Source organism: Actinia tenebrosa, unplaced genomic scaffold (genome assembly GCF_029948245.1).
Source record: "Actinia tenebrosa isolate PJP-AT-01 unplaced genomic scaffold, QUT_ActTen_1.0 PGA_scaffold8__29_contigs__length_14323225, whole genome shotgun sequence".
NCBI classification, from domain to species: domain Eukaryota; kingdom Metazoa; phylum Cnidaria; class Anthozoa; order Actiniaria; family Actiniidae; genus Actinia; species Actinia tenebrosa.
In genome coordinates this window covers 10,053,762-10,073,728 of record NW_028292585.1, presented here as the reverse complement: position 1 = coordinate 10,073,728, position 19,967 = coordinate 10,053,762, and the positions used below count along the sequence as shown (strand labels likewise).

The 19,967-nt window shown below is 38.6% G+C and overlaps 3 protein-coding genes across 3 annotated transcripts; 1 reads left to right on the top strand and 2 right to left on the bottom strand.

Annotated features, from left to right (window-relative positions):
* Positions 1 to 327: 327 nt before the first annotated feature.
* Positions 328 to 7,310, bottom strand: LOC116300541 (uncharacterized). Its single transcript, XM_031709425.2, has 5 exons — positions 7,190 to 7,310; positions 7,075 to 7,118; positions 6,879 to 6,956; positions 3,014 to 3,065; positions 328 to 1,887 (listed from the first exon to the last, which is right to left on the bottom strand). Exons 1-5 carry the CDS (start codon positions 7,253 to 7,255, stop codon positions 1,105 to 1,107), a joined length of 1,023 nt encoding a protein of 340 aa, XP_031565285.1. The 5' UTR covers positions 7,256 to 7,310; the 3' UTR covers positions 328 to 1,104.
* Positions 7,311 to 10,036: 2,726 nt separating this feature from the next.
* On the top strand, positions 10,037 to 11,467 carry LOC116300538 (uncharacterized). Its single transcript, XM_031709422.1, has one exon. The coding sequence runs from the start codon at positions 10,103 to 10,105 to the stop codon at positions 11,087 to 11,089; it is 987 nt and encodes a 328-aa protein (XP_031565282.1). The 5' UTR covers positions 10,037 to 10,102; the 3' UTR covers positions 11,090 to 11,467.
* Positions 11,468 to 11,838: 371 nt separating this feature from the next.
* LOC116300531 (uncharacterized) lies at positions 11,839 to 15,420 on the bottom strand. Its single transcript, XM_031709410.2, has 2 exons — positions 15,275 to 15,420; positions 11,839 to 14,742 (listed from the first exon to the last, which is right to left on the bottom strand). Exon 2 carries the CDS (start codon positions 14,710 to 14,712, stop codon positions 13,846 to 13,848), a length of 867 nt encoding a protein of 288 aa, XP_031565270.1. The 5' UTR covers positions 14,713 to 14,742; positions 15,275 to 15,420; the 3' UTR covers positions 11,839 to 13,845.
* Between the last annotated feature and the right edge of the window lie 4,547 nt (positions 15,421 to 19,967).

The window sequence follows — 19,967 nt, the reverse complement described above, 5'->3', positions numbered from 1 at the left end:
TCGTGCTCGATGGCATACTGCTGTTAGACCACAGTCTGACACGGCCTCGTTTGTAAGTTAGCTATTCACAGCTACCATTAAAAGTTCGTAGTGGGATTCAACTTTAACGTTCTTTACATTACAGTTGACTTTTGTGAATGATTGCACAAAAATCAAAAAGTCACAGCGGTATTTACCAAATGAGAAAAGGAACTAATTACTAATAGATGGATGACTGCATACGATGGTGCGTACGAGGATCAGTATAGCCATCAGCAGCTCGATCCACCCGGCCACCCACCCCCTCAGGCGAAACAACGCGATTATGTGGACATCCTTCAAAGTAGCTAAAGTTTAAATAATCTTTTATTTTTGTTTTGTTCTGATTTAAATGATTAATCACCGATTTTTTTCGTCAAGCAGGTACCAATAATATCTTATATTCAAAGGAATCTAGTTTAGAATTGTCACTGGCTTTGCCAGAAGCATAATTGTAAATAAATAAAGACAGACAGATATCTCGAAAAAGTCTTGATAATATTTTTAAGTTCTTAAACGACCGATGTATACATGTATGTATACAGTCAATTCAAAAAACGTTGTCGTCGACCGGCTCAAGCCTACGCGACTGGACCGAGTGGCATATGGGTAAAAATCTGAAGTGGTTAAATATTCGTTCTGAATTAATTGTTCCCGCTAGTAATAAGATAATGGCGAGAAACAATCCATCAAATGCATGTCTTTGGGTTTAGGGAAAGAAATATAAAGTAGTTATGATTCAGTTCACAATTCCGAAAATATGAAGGCATTAAAAAAACGTCTCCTCCAACACTTCCCGCTCGCGCCTACGAAGGTTCGTGCTGTAAACCAGGCATAACTAGTCAGATAAAATTGATTGCTACCCAGAGTTCCTTTTGGTCCAGTCGCGTAGGCTTGAGTTGGTCAACGACAACGTTTTTTGAATTAACTGTTTATAGGTGTAGAATTTGTTCCATGCATTTCATATTACAGAATTTTGCCAAAGTATTTCATCGACATTTTATTGAGACCATCTACGAAACGTTGGGCAAATCTGTAACATGCTATTTGCTAGCTTTTTTTAATGGCATATTGAATGAACGACTTCTAATGTCCCTTCTCGAGGTCAGGACCAAAGAAATCCCCATAAGCTGAACACTCTTTAACAGTCACAGTCCCCCTTTCAGTCGTTACGTCTGTAATAATGATACTATTTGCAAGAAAGTCAAAATGTGAAGATTTGGACATTATACTTTTCTTCTCAAGCTGTGAATTCTTTTGTTCAATCTTTCGTTCTTCTGGCGTGAAAACAGATGTGTTAGTGTCTGATGACTGAAGTCTTTTGGGCGAAACATGAGGCGGAGAATGCAAAGCCGTTTTAACTGTTATGGTGGGAGCGTCAGTCTCACTCGAGACTGGCAAATTAGTTGAACACGAGACTATGGGGTTTTCAGGGGGGTTTTCTTGCTCTTGAGAATCGATAGCTTCCTCTAAGACTGGCAAGTCTGGTGACTTAGGCATAGTTTTGATAGCAAGTTCATCTTCTGGGATCTCTACAGACAATTCTGTCATGTTGTGTTCAGGAGAGCAAGCTGTTGTTTCACTCGTAGTACATATCTCATTATTTTGCTTTATTTCTGTAGTTTCAGTGGTTACACTTGCACAAGCACTTGGCTCATCGACAACAGTTTCTGAAACCTTTTTCTGGTCAGTTTCTGTCAAAGTATCTGTGTTAGTTTTTCTTCTTTTTCGCCATTTTTTCGCCGACTCCGCTGGCTGTTCAGTAGACGTGTCTGGCATCTCGTCATGAGATTGTTTTGATTCAGTTGTAGGTGTGTCATCTGTAGTTTCGACACCTTCGATATCTACTTCAGCTTTTTCGTCAGAAGGCTAAAGAAAATGAGTGATAGCGGAATGAGTTATCTTGCCTCACACTGTACATCAGACCCTTATCTTCCTAAACAAATTGATGGTTTTCACGGCGGCCATGTTGGAGGAACTTAACAAAAGAATTGCCAATGAATTCTTTTGTTATATCCTCCAACATGGCTGCCGTGTCTTTTGTTATTTATTTCTCTTGGGAATGGTTGAAAACCATCAATAGCCCACTTCCGAGATTTGTTTCCCTTGTCACATTGTTTATTTTTTTCTTCTTTCACGAAACACTGAGCATAATGCACGTTGCCTCACATTGAAACCTTTGTGCCTGACAAGCAAAGCATATCTCGGAATTGGGATATACAGTTTCGACGTTTCAGATGATGTTCGCCATTCATCACTTTCAATACATAAGTTTACTAGTCAAACACAAAGCACTCAGTCAAGGCTGCAAGGGTAAAATGTGAATAATCCTTTGAAAGTTCCTTGAACCTTCAATTGAATGCTCTATGTTTTTCAGGTGAGCCGATGTATGAAAATTGGTGAATCTCTCATCAGAAAGTCGCAAATACTAGTTGAAGGCTTATATTCTTTGATACGACTCGGACCTAGCTCACCCACTAGACTGACCACTTTCCACAACCTCGAATAGATTATCCCATATACTTAAAGGGCTTTTATTTTATCAGGTTTTATACATCATATCTGTACTTGTCAATGTCCAAGATTCTGATATAATGAAGTGATACTAGTGATTTACAATATTATCAGAAAAGAATCAACTATCAAGGTGTATCTTGATCTTAAAAAACACTAATTTATTTGCATCAGTGAGTGCGAATGGAGATTAGCCTGAATATCTCCTAGGATCGAATTAGAATTTAGTAGTTGATTTTTGCGGAGGGAGGAAAACTGGATAACCCAGAAAACCCTTGAAGCACAAGAGAGAACCAACAAACAACTCTACTCACATACGACACCAAGCTTGTCGGGAATTGAATCCGGGTCGCATTGGTGAGAGCAGGCGTTCTTACCGCTACGCCACCCATGCTTCTCTGTCTTTATGGTTAGTTTGGGAAAGTGCTTTTTCATTTATTTATTTATGTACATGTATAGTCAAAAATGTTGTGTTACTCACATTTCCTTCGTCTTCCACTGGCTTAGATCGCTTTCTCCTGATCTTCCCTTTGCTTTAAACAGCAAAAAGAATGATTAGTCATGTTGATAGAAACAGTATAACAGAACACTATCCTATGACAACATGAGTGTAACCCCCCCCCTGGAAGAGACTTCCCTGGAGCCCTGAAATAGACAGTAGTCTTAAATAATGAAAACATTTGCTTTCTTTGTACTCTAACTACTAATTAGCTTATAATTGTTATTAACAGTTCCAACACACTGCCTCAATATACATTACCAAGTTTGCATAACAGAATGAAACAAAGCAAAAAACTTATAAAATTTGATTAACAAATTTCCAATGGTTTAGAATGTCCTCTTATTTACCACAATACTTACCACATTTTGACCAACAACAGTTGGTCAAAATGTTATGTACTCACAAAGAGGTTGGTTCTCGACTAATCAGAAAGTAAGAAAATTGATATTTGAGGTAAAAAGGCATATATATATATGTATTCATCAAACTCATTAATAATTCATGAGGAAAACACAACAGAAATTATGACCGTGAAGAGTGTTGTAAATCTGATACAAAACTGTGTTCATTTTTGAAAACTTTAGCGAAACACAAAGTAACTAACCTAGACGTTTGATAAGTAATCTACAGTATTCATGTCCGTGTTGTATCCGATATGTTTGTTAGCTGATACAACACGGCCACTCATACTGTATATATTACATATCTGAATTAAAATTTATGTTTACATTTAAATTAGATAATTTAGGCTTTTATACTCAGATTTTTAACGTTTAAGTGAGGATTGTACCCTAATAATAGAGTGATTTCCTTTGGCTATGTGTTTTGATTATGAAGTGTTTATCATTGATAGAAGCAATAGAACTGTCCCTCTGTAATAAAATAACCTACTTATCCCAGATTCAGACAAAGCCCCTATTTAATTTGATATTTCTTGCATTCCTTGAATTTGAAATCCCCCCAAAACTTTTCAGGAGCAAGTGAGAGGACCATGTGATAACAATGGACATTCATTTCCAAGAATTGTGACATCATTGGCAGAAACATGTATTGCTTATCATCCCACATCATTGAAAATAAAGCCCATCAGAACGCAGGAAAGCCAACATATATTCATATCCTGTGGTATCCCACCTCCCTCCCGTCAGACATTGCAGCTATTTTTCGATGGCATGAGTATATGTGAGTATACTAGAAAATACAAGTGACTCTTAGGACATTCTATGGTATGCCACTTAAAACTATTGTATAACTAGTATTTAAAAAATCACATATTCGAGGGAGGCGGCATGGTCGAGTAGTCATAGCATCGGTCTCACAATCTGGTGGGGCCACATTCGAGTCCCGTGGTGGCCACAAGCCGAGACTGCATTTGTCCCAATTCCTGATTAGTTCAGATTCAGTTTCTCGACCATGCTTGTAAATAGCCAACTGGTTTGCCTCCTTGCCAGTTGGGATTCTTAACACACTTTATGTTTCTTTGATCATTCATTTCAGTTTCATTAATTGTAGGAGGGCCATAATGGAAACTACTGGGCTACCATTGATGTACAGTATGTCACCCTCATTAAATAAAGTCAATTTATTTTCTTTTATTTTTTATCACATATGTTATGTACAATATAAGTGGCAGTTAAGCTACATTATCATATGACCCGTATGGCCCTGCTCGCGCGCTCTAATAAAACCATTGGAAAAAGTCACGTGATGGGGGCCGGACGGGTTGACGTAAGCGGGCCGGAAAAACCTGTCCGGCCCTGCTCAAAATCCGTCCGGCCCTCTTCGGATGTAACCATTAAATTTCATTTAAAAAGAAGCTAAAATGACTGACAATTTAAGCGAACACGACGAAAGCGAATTCTACTATCCAGAAGAGATATCAGACACTGAACTGGCTCAGCAAGCGACATATTTTGAGTCAAATCTGCTCAATGACGGTGAAATACAGAAATACATCCGAGCACAACAGAAAACAAGTACAATCAACAAAACTAAGTATGACATGAACGTACTGAAGCGCTTTTTACAAGAATGTGGTGAAGAAAGAGAAATTGAGAATATCCCTCCGCCTCAACTTGACAGTCTTCTTTCCAACTTTTACATAAAGGCAAAAGACAAAAGACAGACAATACTTTATACGAACCTGATACAATGTCGTCCTTCTCAAGAAGTATTCAGCGATACCTCGACAATAAAAATGCAAAAGTAAACATCTTAAAAGCTGAAGAGTTTAAGCTTTCCAGACAAGCCTTGATGTCCAGACGACGAGAATTAAGAAAAGAGGGCAAAGGAAACAAGCCAAATGCTACTGCTCCTCTGACAAGCAAAGATATTGATGCTATTTTTAATGAAAACGAGTTTGGAGTCCATGATCCAGAGATCCTTTCCCGTACTATGTGGTTCTTGATTACTTTGCATTTTGGTCATAGAGCACGACACGAAGCGAGACAGCTGAAGTTTGGAGACGTACTTTTGAAGAAAGATGAAATAAATGGCAAAGAGTATGTAGAGTGGTTCCAAGAAAGAGAAACTAAAACCAGACACGGCGATGAAAATGAACACCAGAGAGCTTTCCGACCAAGAGCTTATGAGAGCGGCGACAAGAAATGTCCTGTGGCCTGCTATAAGCAGTTTGTTTACAGGCGTCCCGAAGAAGCCAAAAGTCCAGAAAGTCCGTTTTTTCTTGCTATAAATCATAGAAGGATGCCAAATGATCAAGTTTGCTTCCTAAACAGACCGATGGGAAAGAACAAGATTGGCAAATTCCTGTCTCAAGCAACAAAAGATTTGAAGTTCACGAAGTCAAAAGCCGGTAAAATTACCAACCATTCCGTACGTAAAACTGGTATCACAACACTCCTGGATGCTGGTGTTCCACACAACATTGTCGCTCAACTGAGTGGCCATAAGAGCCTTAAAAGCCTTGACAGTTATGCGGTTGCCTCTGAGAGCCAACAACGAAACATGTCGAAGATACTGAGTGGTGTTGAGAACGTCAAGCACGAAGCCAGCAGCAAGCAATCATGTCTCCCAGCGCAACCGACTACAAGTTCAACTGCCGCTGCAGGTTCTTTTTTTGGGGGAGCAAACATTGGAGTATTGAACATTCAGAATCTTGTTCTTTCAGGCCATGAAGAAAGTTCTAGTTCGTGTCTGGTCAAACCCAAGAAACGTCGTTTTATGATCGAGTCAGATGAAGAAGACTAACTAAGTCTAAAAACGTTGAAATTTGACCATGAAAATACTTAGAGTTGACATAGACATTCTTGAGTTCCCAAGCTGCTATTTTTCCCCGACTTTTGACCAAATAGCTATTTGCGAAGTGTATTAAAACAACTTAAAACTTTCAATGTATTAAAAACAATTTTACTTCTTGAAATGTGCCACCTGTTTACAGTGACTGTTAAATGGCTTCTTTTCAATCAAATAAAAAGGAATTCTCCTATTGGTTCTCGTTTACGCGCGCTGTATTTATCAAGTTTAGCAAGATCTTTCAGCCTTTTTTTACGATAAAAATTGGCTCGCTGCGCTCGGTCCGTACGACATGACCTCGAGCCAAATATTTTCCTGTCCGGCCCTCCCACTCAGTCAATAAGTACATATGAATCTATCTTTTAAGCAACAAAGCAGCAGTTTTACAATGCTTATTTTCTAGCTGAAAAACAAAGTGGGCTGAAATCATTTCTGCGCCATATAAGCTTACTTATTTACTGGTTTTCACTAATAGTGCTTAAAAATTTATCAAGTTCGTAAGTTCTTGGTTACTTAAGTGTTAAGGGTTTATAAGCTTTTAGTGATGCTTATTTATTTTTCATTTATTCGTTTTCGTTTCTTATAATCTTACCTTTCTGCAACCCGCTTTCGATATGCCTTCAGTAACCTGTCATCTAAAACATTTTCTTCTGGTTCCCAAGTATTAAACCTACATTCCAATAAACAACATCGAAGATAGTTTAGAATATGTTATTTTCAAAATTCACTCAATAAAAATCGTATATAAGCTTAACTTCTAAAGTTTGACTTAGCTTATCGAAAATTACCTTGGTGAATAGCCTTTCCATTTCATTAGATACCAAACTTTACCCTATGAAAAGAATACTTCATACATCAATAATGAACACAAAATTATAACTTAATGTTCCTTTAACGTCTTACATCTTTAGTTCGCTGTTTTAGGATCGTCTCAGCGGCGTAGATTCCGTTATTTCTCGCTCTGTTCATGTCTTTTCTAAAGCCTTACTTCGTCCTCTTGTTTTCCATTCAAGCAATAACATCCGCATCCCATAATAATCATAATCCTTCACTAGTCACGTGACGTATGTTGCGGATCTATAGGGGGAGGGGGCAGGGGAGGGGGTCATTGCCCGCGTCTTGAATATCCGAGAACATTATTGCTAAAATTAGTCTCCAGGAATAGATAACATACCAAACGAGGTCCTTAAGCTAGGTATGACTGCATTGTGTAAGCCTCTCACTGTACTTTCCAACAAAATAGTGGTCTCCGGTAATTTTCCTAAGAGCTGGTAATTGTTCCAATGCACAAAAAAGGTGACAAGGAGGATATAGAAAATGATAGGGGGATAACTCTCCTGTCAGCCATAGGAAAACTTTTTACATCTATTCTGAACCAAAGGCTCTATAGCTAAATTGTAAACAAGGGTATCATCAAAAATGAGCAATTAGGTTTTAGAAAAAATCACTCCACAATCGATGGAATTTTTTTGCTAAAGAATCTAGTCGACCGAGAAGTTAAATTCAGCAATAATCGTAAAGCAAATGTGCTGTTTTCATGTTTCGTCGACTTTAAAAAGATTGCATACCAAGGCATAAACTGCTCTCCAAAATTAAATCGAGCAGGCCGGCGTAAAAGGGAACTTCATATATATTATAAGGTCAATGTACAAGGAGGACTTTTCAGCTAGAAAACAGGAGGGGCTGATAACAGAATCTTTTCAATGCTATAAGGGAGTGAATTAAGGCTGTATGCTAAGTCCCATTCTTTTTAATCTATTTCTTAGCGACTTACCAGATATTCTAAAACAATCTGAAAGTGAGTGCTGATCCGATTCTAATCGATGGATCGCTTCTAAATTGTCTTCTATACACTGACGACTTAGTATTACTAAGCAAAAACCCGAAGGATCTACAATCATTACTTAACCAACTAAATTTATATTCCAATAGTAATGGGTTAACAGTGAACATTGAGAAGACAAAAGTTTTGATATTTAATAAAGCAGGACGACTTATAATCAATTATACCTTTCGCTATAGGGATCGTATCCTTGAAAACGTTCGGCTGTACAAGCTAAGTGTCTAGGTCTAACCTTTAAAGTGCTTTCGGGAATTTCTCGATTGCACAACAATAACTTAAAAAATCAGCCTTAAAAAGAAATGGGATGTTTTTTTTAACCATGACCCTACATTAACATTAAAATTATTTGATTCTTCTCTACGGTAGTGAAGTCTGGGGCACAGACAATATGAAGACTGGCAATCCAATTAAATCAGTTCATATAAAATTTTGCAAAATGTTACTTGGGGTTGGAAGAAAGGCTACCAATTCGGCTTGTCTAACCGAATTAGGTCAACTTAAATCTAAATGCAAAATTAAGATCTGTTAAGTTTTGGTTAAACATAACAAAACTGGAGCAGTGGCGGATCCAGGGGAGGGGTGCAGGGGGAGTGCACCCCTCCCTGGTTCGACTGATAGCTTTGTGCCCCTACTTTGAAGATAACCAATTCGAAATAATGTTTTCCCCTTTGATTCTAAAATGTTGCACACCTCCCTAGGTTAATTTTGTGCGCAGTACCCCCCCCCCCCCTGAACAAATTCCTGAATCCGCCACTGTAAAGAACTACCAAAAACTGTCAGCAAATGTATATAGAGAGTCATTAGTAACAAACAACAATAACTGGTCTAATAAAGTAAAATCTTTATTAATAGGCCGAAGCGGCTTAGGGAATATCTGGCTTGAAATAAACTGCAATTGCATCGTTCAAGTCATCCATTCAAAATAATTAAAACTAGATTAATGGATATAGAAATTCAAGTCTGGCTAGGGGAACTCTTCAACGGTAAAAAAGCTAGAAGAGGCCGCCCCTAATAAGGCAAAAAAAAAAAAAAAAAAAAATGAAGGGTATCATATCGTCTGGTAAAAACAGATTACTCGTTTTAAAACTATTCAATCGAAGTCAAAAATTTTGAACACAGAAAATCATTAACTAAATTGAGAATTAGTAATCACGACCTTGAAATCGAAAAGGGAAGATATTCCGAAGGGAATGCAAAAAAAAAAAAAAAAAACAGAAGAAAGGAGGTGCTTCCATTGCCCAGATAAGCGTAGAAGCCGAGAGGCACTTCCTTCTTCATTGTACGCTATCTCAAATCTAAGGGAAGACCCCTTCAAGGACATGAAAAACATAAACAATGATTCTCTTTTGTCAAATGAGAATGAGCTGTTTCTGCTACTTATGAGTCCGCCCAAAATGTTAGCAGTTGCAGTAGCAAAATATGTCCACAACTGCTTTATAAGAAGATCACATGATACAGAATTAATATAGAATGTGGTCTTCTTACCCAAACTATAAGGAGGTTTCTAGTGCATTGTTATTGATATTCTCACTCATTTTTGCTATGGAGGACACTATATTTTTGTTCTGAGTTTTAACCTTTCATGCACTTTTATCTAAGTTGAGCTCAAAACAGTCTGCCCAAAATACTAACACCTGGCTAATTAAAGACACAGACCGACTGTGTACGCTTTGTTTTCTCAACCTGAAGCGCCGTTGAATAAGTAAAGCTATTAATTTCTCGGACTTTATTGGATTTAAGCTGTTGTGACGTATATCAATAGTGAAATAACTCTGTCTATTGTATTTGGACCATGCTTGTCAAAACTAATGCTAATATATATCAATTATGCTGTAGTTACCAAGGCAAAAGTGAACAATAACAAATGTACGCTTCATTTGATTTGTTAAGTACATAGTTAACCTAAGTTCAGTTGATATGTTTGTAAAAAAATTGTAAAAGAAAACCATTGAAGGCCGAGTGATTCTGCCACAATGATACGAAATTACAATCTCTCGAAAACTCGTCCAAGAACAAACAAAGTGCCAGGACAGCGAGATGCATCAGTTTTTGTACAGAAGAAATTTTCAACATCACAACAAAGCGAGTTGCTACCAGCTATGCATTCATGTGATCGGCGTGGAATTTATAAAGTGTCTAAGAGTGGTACATCACAAGCAAATGATAGCCATAGTAGTTTAACAAAGCACGATAGGGGAACCATGATGGTTGAGTCAATTGAAAACTTTGTTAATGTAAAACCTGAGCCACCACTGTCAGATGTTTTCTGTGCTGGTCAACAATTGGAAGTCCGAGGTGAGCCGCCTTCAAATAACACACGACTTCTAGATAAAAGTTTAGGAAATTCAGAAACGTTTGCACTTGGTGGACAAAATGATTCTCTTTGGAAATCCCAGACTCAAGGAACTCAATCTGTAGCTTTAAATAAACTGTATTCCTCTCTTAATAAGCTAAAGTCTCGCCATGACACCCTAACAGGAAAGGCAATTCAAAGAGATGTGCGATCGCGTTGTCTAGCGTTTCCATTCAAGCATTGTAAAGGGTTTGGTAATGCAGAACTTGGAGAGGAAGAAATTTTCATTCTTCTAGGAGGAAAATCGAAGCCAGTTTGTTTCGAGGTAAATCCTGATAATTTAAATTTATTGGAAAACGAATTTGGCTTAAAGTTAAAGTCAAAGTCGATAACAGCGTCTTCCTTGGATCAAGAAGATTACGAACTTCTTAAGAAGTTTCGAGAGAAATATAGGACTGGAGTGCCTAGAAATGAAAGTCCATTTGTTCCATGGGCTCGACATGCAATTTTTCGTCCAAAAAAGGATAAAAACACCAAAACGAAAGATAACGATGCAAAAAATAGACGGGATGATGCTTTGCCTTGTGCGACATATGAAGTAGAAGAAGAAGATTTTGGAAGAAAACTTTCTATTCATGTTTATTTGCCAAATGTTGTAGCCAGCTAACTGAATATTCTCTACATGGACATAAGCAACAGATACCTGACCAGATGGACATGAAACTAACATGCTGCAAAAAAGCAGAATGAGCGGAGGTTACTAAAATGACTCATGCCCGGTGCTAGCGGCGCCTTCGTGCAGCACGACTTTAACACTGGTAAACGTTAAGGGCAAACTAAACTTAAAGACTGACAACCCTTTAATTGTGCATTTTGTATTCACGTGACGAATTAAACTAATTGATATCGTATTAATATCAAATCAGGTGTTTTGTTACTGTTTTCTTATAGTTTCGGTTACTTGGTTGCCGTATATCTGATATAGGATTTACAGACTTTATGCACCCTGACTAAAGTAGAAAGAATATTGTTATTCCATCGTCATTAATTTTCTCCGGCCAAATCCGAATTTTTCCTTGGATGGGACTTAAAAAAAGGGGTCACACTTAAAACGCTCGACCTAAAAATCCCCTAAGCCGGGACGCTTGCAAAGTTGGCTAGTGAGGAGCCGGATCCAGGATGGTTCCTGATAGATTCTCCCCCTCCCCCCCTCCCCACGCCGTAAGATCTTATGAAGCCGATCAAAATGAATTTTCACGCCTAGTAGAATAAAATTGAATGCGGAATGCAGTGCCTTATTAATATATGGAAGATGTTTACCAATTAAATTTAAAGATCGGTTCATCGCAAACGTTTTTCTTTTCAAGTCAGCTAAAGCCGCATTGTTTTTAAAAGAGACTTTTGGTCAATCTTTATTATTATTATTTTTCGTTTTATTAATAGTTTAGTATTAGGTGTATTTTGTGCATTTAATTACATTTCATTTGTTCACATATGATATATAAATTGGTTTGGAAACTCCATAGAACAAAGCCTACTGCTTTGCCTTTGATGTTGAATCAAGAGAAAATAAACTAAGAGAAGGAATCCCCCCTATATAGCCTTGTAACCATCATGTGCACAGTTTGATGCTATTTTTAAACCATTTGTTTTTCTGCACGCGCATTTACTGCGCGCGCTCTACGCTTTGCTTACGTTTGAATATGAATGTGCACGTACAAAGCTTGGCAAATACGACAGGAAATTGAAGTAATAATTTGTTCGACTTTCTGGAGTAATTTCAAATTTATTTTCCAAAGCTTTCGACCTACATCGTCATCTTGAGGGCAGATTTGAACATTCGAACATAAGAAAAGCACAAGAAAACGTTAGCAAACAGCGTAGTGCGCGCGCCTACTATGCGCGTGCAGCAAATCAAACGATCAAACAAATGATATCATTGGATGATATTTTTAGAATAGATTCTAAAAATAGCATCAAAGTGTGCACATAGCATCAAAGTGTGCACAAGTGGGCACGGGGATTCCTTCTCTTAGTTCATATTCTCCTGGTTGAATCGTACCATCACGTGTTACTGACGGTACACAATGAACCAAAGCAAGCATGGCTGATAATGCTCATTTCCTTATTATTTTCATGTATGAACACTTTGAAAGTAAAACTTTCATTCCATGACCAAAAACCATGCGAATAAATAGTCCCGCTCAGATATAGTTAAGTTACTAGATGATAAATAAGAAAGCATGAAAAAGGGCAATTTCATTTTCAATAAACAACTTAAAATATTAATCATATAGGATTAATTAACAAATAATACATATTTTAGAACGATTTTTAAGGGTAAAAAAACTTTTATATTCCCTAATACTGTGAACAAATGGAGAAACTTTTCCTTCACTGTGCACTGTCAATGTCATATAACGATTGATAAAGACGAACAAAAACATAGAACAATAGATTTCCTAACCATTCCGCTCCATTAACTATGTTGTGGCCCTCTACAACTTCTCTTTTAAAATGCATGAGATGTGGAACAGCCATTCTTCTTTCGTTATATCTATCTGAGCCATAACATCGCTTCCGCTTGAACACACTTGGAATAAGAGGAATGAAGTAAGAGACTTGCGCGGGCATTGAAAATATCCAATCAATAAACATTTAGCTACTTTTATGTATTATCCGCTCTCTATTTCATACTTAGATTGATGGATCGATAAAAAACTGGTTCAGGTCTGGACTAAGCGAATTTATCTATTCGTTGGACAGCCAAACTGATTGCTAGCTAAGTAATGCGAAGAAAGGGTTGATCAACTCGAGTTTAAAGGGCACGGATTAAAATCCCGGCTGTGTTTTACCTTTTATCAAGAAATATCATTATTACGTCAGCGCTGTTTTTCTTGAAGAGGCATGATAGTCATGATAGCTCTGAATAGAACGACGGGGATTGGGTACTAATTTGTGCGCGGGGACTGCGAAATGCTGGTCCCTTTGGGTAAATGCAGTAGTCGCAATACCATAAAAACAGAAATTATAGCAATATCATGATCATACGAGAAAATATCGATAACCGAAATCAAGTGGAGTAAAAGCTCTTGTTGGTAAACTCTTCCCAGGGGGCATACACCCTTCTCATAATGGCTGATGAACGCACGGAAACGAGGTCACCCAGTCATCTTGCAAGGTTGAGCCAAGCTGCTCAATCAAAATAAAGGCTGTTAGCGCTAATTCAGATCAAAACAAAGGTCATTTTTGATACTTTTCTTCTTTAAAGTCATTTCATGTAATTTTATATCTTTTATTGTGAAATACTGACTGGGTGACCTCGTTTTCGTGCACTTGTCAGACATTATGAGAAGGGTGTATTTCAGTTCAGAATATATAATCGAACTGTTGATTAATTCTTTCAGGATTCAGGCACTGATGCTATTCTGTCACAGTGTGGAAATCAACTTCGCTGTAATTCGATAAACAAAATCTGTAAATCATTACTTCATTCGCTTTTAGAACTTTTAATCCCCTAGCCGTGGCAGATGACGTAAGCATGGCACGCTGAGGATTTAGGAGATTAATATCAAAGAGTTTCGCTTCTCTTCTTCGATCTTTCCATGATTTCTTTTTACGTAGCATCATTTTCTTAGCATACTCATTACAAGAGATTGTCTTAGGGCCATTATTTGTACTTGTGCTAGTTTCCAAATCAACAATTGGTACTCTTAGATTGTCGAGTGCTTCTGTGATTCGGCAGTCAATTTTCATTTCAATTCCATTTAGTCTATCGGCCCTTTGTTCAATTCCTTTACTGTCGTCATACAGCTTGTTTTGATCCATTCCCTGGTCAATTTTAGACGTCTCTCTTTTGAGACCAGCACGAAATTCAGTTGCCGAGCTGTAGAAGGCTTTATTTACTGACCCTCTTCCTAACTGACTGGAGTCTTTAAGCTGATATTCATTTCGAGTTGATGTTTTCTTTTCATTTTCTGATTTAATAACCGGTAATTTTAATTCACTCACCGAGTTTCTCTGATTTTTGCTAGTACCTGATTCCTTTTTTGGAGGTACCTGAATAATAGGCTGTTGTTGTTGAATAATTTTGGGCAGTTTTAACAAGTACGGCCTTTTTATTTCTCGACGAGGAACGTCTTTGTTATAGGTTTTATCACGCATTTCATCATTTAATCTTTGCTTTCTCTTGTAATGCTCTGTAAGTTGAGACATTGTAAGCGAGTTGCAGGTACTTGTTTTACAGCCAACACTTGGCAAGCCACATTGTCTTGTCTCTTTATCTCTCATTCTCAGTACTCGTAAAACGTTGATTTCTCCCTGTAATCAGAGTTTAACTTATAACTGAATCAAGTTAAAATCATCATGAACCTACCATAGACTGTAATGTTGAATAGCTATGTCCAAAGGAGAAGCCAGGTATTTTTTAAGAAGCATTGCTAGTATAAGGCGTGCGTGCGGTGCATTTTTCCAATGACCACTTTTATAGTTGCCTTTCACGCGTTGTCAGCATAGTAATTTTTGGTTATAAAATTCAAAATAAGTTTGCAAATAGTTGTTTATGGGAATAAAAGATAATCCACTTGTTGACACTTGAAGGTCTCGAAGGGAGCTTTTGTGTGATTACTTTTATGATTACTTTTTTTTCTATATTCGAGATCACACAATCGTAATCATTCCTATCATCTTAGTTATACAAACATCTAAACACTAAACTCAATATCAGCGGTAGGGATTCACTGAGTAAAATAGCTTTGAGTTTTGACAATGGAGTTCGACTGATTTTCCAAAAATATCATACGCGAGGATCGTTCGGTAGTGTAGAACGAATAGTGCATATTTCCATACTCACCCAACGATTTGCAACAGAGTTCGTATGAGCAGTGAATAGTACAGACCAACAATTCACATAGCTGAATATTTCATAGTTACTCTTAAGGATTTCAGTTTAAAATCTATGTAATCTTCAGTTGACTGTAGATCACGAGCTGTGTATGGCAGTTTCGAAAGCGTCTCTAAAAACATTCATTAATTTCTTTCATGACTGTCTTTCTATTGATTTTGGTTTTGTCAGAAAGTAATTTCATTCGCTGAAATTTAAGTCAATATTAGTTTCACTAATGGCTCAGCAATTTTTCATGACGCCATGATCAGCGTAGCCTCCTTTGCAAACGTTATTTGTGTCGGTCCCCTATCCCTCCCCCACTAAGAGACCCACACAAATAACGTCTGCAAAGGAGGCTATGATCAGCGAGCCCGGCTCAGTTTTCGAATTCTGCATCAGTCGATTTTATATGTTTTGGTCTATATTAAAAGACGAGATTACCGCTAGTGTCAATTCTGATAAGAGCATGAGAAGAAAATTAATTGCAAGGAAGGAGGGGGGTTGTGATAGAGATGTACCGTTGATCATGAGATCCCCAACCGGCATCAAGCCCTAAAAGGTTCACCACACATTCTTTGAGGTAGTGTCATTACTGATAATATCAACATGAACGTTTATTTAACTAATTTTAAACTACGATCACTGAACTTCTAAAATAATTATTAAATTGTCATCTAGCGCTTTTTTAAAAAGAGCATGTCAGTTTACTAAAATGGCTACACATGTAAATAGTTCTGGCCACTCCTTAGACTTCTCTCTGTCCTTCTCTGAAAAGGAGCGACCGCCTTAAGTTTCATATTTGTAGCGGGGACAAATAAAGTCGTGCTCGTTATACCTTGTGCATGTGGACTTCGAGAACAAGAAATTAAAGTTAAACATTTAGTCTGGCAACTGCGGTACACTTTCTTAAATAAAATACAGACTAGTCTATATATTCTTGCCTCTTCTTAAAATGTATCCACTTTAACTCGTAGCTCTAGCTGTGGCCTAAAGTCCAAACTGAGCTGCCATACATCATAACTGGCTTGATGGTAGCTGTATAGAAACTGAGTGTCTTCTCTAACGGGAGGCAGTTGTTTATTCTTTTCAATAGTCCAATCCTCATAGCGAACTTTTTTCGTAGACAATCTACTTGGGCCTTCAAAAGTCAGAACCTGATCCGGCAAAGTGATCCCAAGTAACTTGTGTGAACTGACTTTCATAAGTGACAGGCGAGCTTGATCAATGCAGGCTAATCTTCAAGTCATCACCCCTTGACATTTTCGCGCGCAAGCGCTTGCTATCATACAAATACTGTCTTTTGCCTTGAGCTGTTAATTATGCACACATTATGTACAGAGAGCCGGCACTAAAAAACAGTGCCAGTATTAAAGCACAGCTCCGAATTGTGTGCACAGCACCGCATTATGTGCACTACAGCACCGCATTTTGCGCACAGCGCCGCATTATGCGCACAGCGCCACATTATGGCACAGTGCTGCAATTAAACATAGCGCCGGTTCCCCATGCAGCATTTAGTTTCCCATTAAAATGGAGAGATCTACTCAGACCCTAGTCTCCCCCACAGCCGCTTTCAGTGTCGTCACGCAACGCTTTCTCCCCTGAGTAGCTAGTCAGGGGAGAAAGCGTTGCGTGACGACACTGAAAGCGGCTGTGAGGGAGACTACTCAGACCCCAGTTCTGCACACAACTCAAATTAAACTTCTTGTCATGCAATGTTCACTGTGCTAGAAAACTGCTGTCGACACATAATACATTTACAGAACTATTTGACTTGCGGATAAAGGTTTTGTAACTACTCATAATGTACCCAAGGGAAGTAGTATAGGGAATGGGGGTTCCAGCGCAATCTCAACACGGGCAAGACCCGCGTCAAAAATCCACCTACGGAAACAACCCACTCCAAGTGTGGTTGGGGGCAACAGCGCAAATATGTTAGTCTATATATGGAGTGCGAAGATTGTAAAGAGTTTGTTTATGATTTCTGTGTAAAGTGCTTGAAACCCAAGTTTGTACCTACTAAACCAAATAAGTATATTTGTTGTGACAAGAAAATGCAAATAGAAGACGACACGTCAGCACAGTGTTACGAATGTGGTAAGAATATTCGTAATGCCGTACCAAATGCTACCAAAGAGCAATATTACGCCAATGGAGGTCGTAAGAAGACCCCATACAAAAGAATAAAATACTTCCGAGACTGGATGAGTCATATCCAAGGTTTACATCCGGTATATTTAAGCGACGAAGTAAAGAAGAAAATCATAGACCATTTAGAAGAGCCAATTCCGCAAAGTCTACGGAAAACGCTGAAAAAATTAAAACTAGGGAAATATTACAAAGCTATTCCCTATCTTTTGTCTGAAATTACCGGTAACTCTATTCCCGAAGTTTCTGATATGAGCAGAGCCGAGTGGATGTTTTGTCGGCTGGATAAGGATATTCCTTATTATCCTGACGTAATTTACGAAATATTTTACAAAATAGACCCCAACCACCCCCTGTTAGGATGGATTCCAAGAAGATAGTAGAATTAGCATAAATCTTATGGCATAAGATTACGCGTAATTTCCAGACTGTCGTTCGATATGTAAACGAAATCCTGTCACGCTCTTTTCAAAGTAAATATTTACTGAGCAAGCTTTCTTTGAAGCTCTTCTTTCGCTTCCTGGTAGATCTTTTTGCGAGATTCCTCGGAAAGATCTTTTACGACTGTTTTTTTATTCCTTATGTCCGTCTTTAATTTCTCATACTTTTCCTCTTCGGCTAAGATAAGCGAGAATTCTACGTCGTCTATCTTTCTGTCACGCAAAGCCTTTGAGACAAGGTCAGTGATCGTATTTACTTTAGCCCTTGACAGAGCTATTGTCGTGTCGTGTTTTGATATTTTGCTTGACAGCTGTTTCATAATACCCGTAGCAACAGCCGAAATGATACCACAGGCTGCCCCAACGCCGGCCAAAGGAACTCCAACGATTATTCCCGGCCCAGTAAGCGAAGTAGCAACGCCAGAGCCCGTTAACACAACAGATATGGATCCTGAAGTTATCGCAATCTTATGTAGCGTACTCCGGGCTCTGACGTACTTTTTTCTAACTTTTTCATAGTGTTTTGTCTGCCCTTCCAAGTAAGCCAGTATCAAGTTCGCTTTATTCAGACGAAAGTTTTCGGCGTTTAGTTCGTTAGGTGTAGTATAGGGAACATCTGGATACAACTTAGGCGCTGATGGTATAACATCCATTATATATACTAATGTACGACGCTTTTGGGAATGATATACAGGAGCAGCCACATCATGACAACAGGGATTACTGGAACTGGAGGGCCTTTAGGAAGATGTTTCCGCGCGCGGATGCTAGTAAGTTCGAAAGAAGGCCCGATGGTATTTACTATAACGGCTCCAGAATGTACAGTAATGAGGATTTGAAACCTACGCTGGTTAATCAGATAGACGATCAACTGAAGAATTCTGGTTATGTTGAACATAAGCCTAAGCCAACATATGTTGAACATAAGCCCGTGCAAGGTTGGTCAAAGGAATTATTGCTGGGTACCAGTACTTATCCGATACCCGCAGTTTCATTTGATAAACACCCAAGCTTGGACCTAACGCTGAACATGCGGATTTCTAACAAGCATTCCTTTCCGTTAAAGGTGCGGGATATCTTCAAAGACGTACCCATTATTCATACCACCGCTAAGGAATCTCATGAATGGTTAAGTGGTCCTAACATGCGTTATTGGCCGCAGCAACTAAACTTTGCAGTTTGGTGTGCCACTAGCGGCTGTGGGGTAAGCGCAAACTTGATGAAGAATTCAATATTTATGTTTCATTTTCACTTTACGGTTAGGAGAATACTACATGAGATGGGCGTTACTGCATTACCGGGAGATGCTGCGTTTTATCCTAGAGATAACAAATACGACGTTCCAGCCTATAACAGGCTTTGTAAGGAGTTCGGTGTTGTAGGGAAGGATTTTAGATGCACTACCGGTGCTAACAATGGTTTGGGACATATTTGGGCTTATTGGGGGATTGGTGGGCATGTGCTAAGTGATAAGGAAGTTCATGCGCTGCAGTTGCGATGGGACACGGGATATCACAAAGAAACTCACGACAGTAGCACCTTCTTTGAACCAAATACCAAAACCACTAAGGAAGTCAGAGACGGACCTCTGTTCAAAGATGAGGGCGGTAAGTATGCAGGGGCCAATCCACTGATTATTAAGATTACCAACGACGAGCAAACGAAGCAATACTTTAATTTCATACCCCCAGAAGGTAAAGGACTAACCAAAGCCGGCCTTGCCCGTTTGAACCGCAGCATAGAAGCTTACGTGTATTCCATCCTTGGAGCTCAGGTAAACACCCGATCCAGCATAGTGGGAAATACGGGCGCCGCAGAAGAAACGCGAGCCGAAGCTTTGATTCTATTCGAAAGTTCGATTTTGGAGGGCGACATTAGCAAGGGCGTACAGCGTTACCAACTAGCTGTACAAAATTCTAAGGCCCGACTGGACTATGCCGTAGCCCCGGGTTGTTGGTTAATGCCCAGTAATTTATCTATAAATACTGGCTCTGTAGTAGGATACAACAACAAACTTCAACGAGCTACTAAGGATATGAAGTTTGGGGTGAATGACGTGAACTCTGACACTC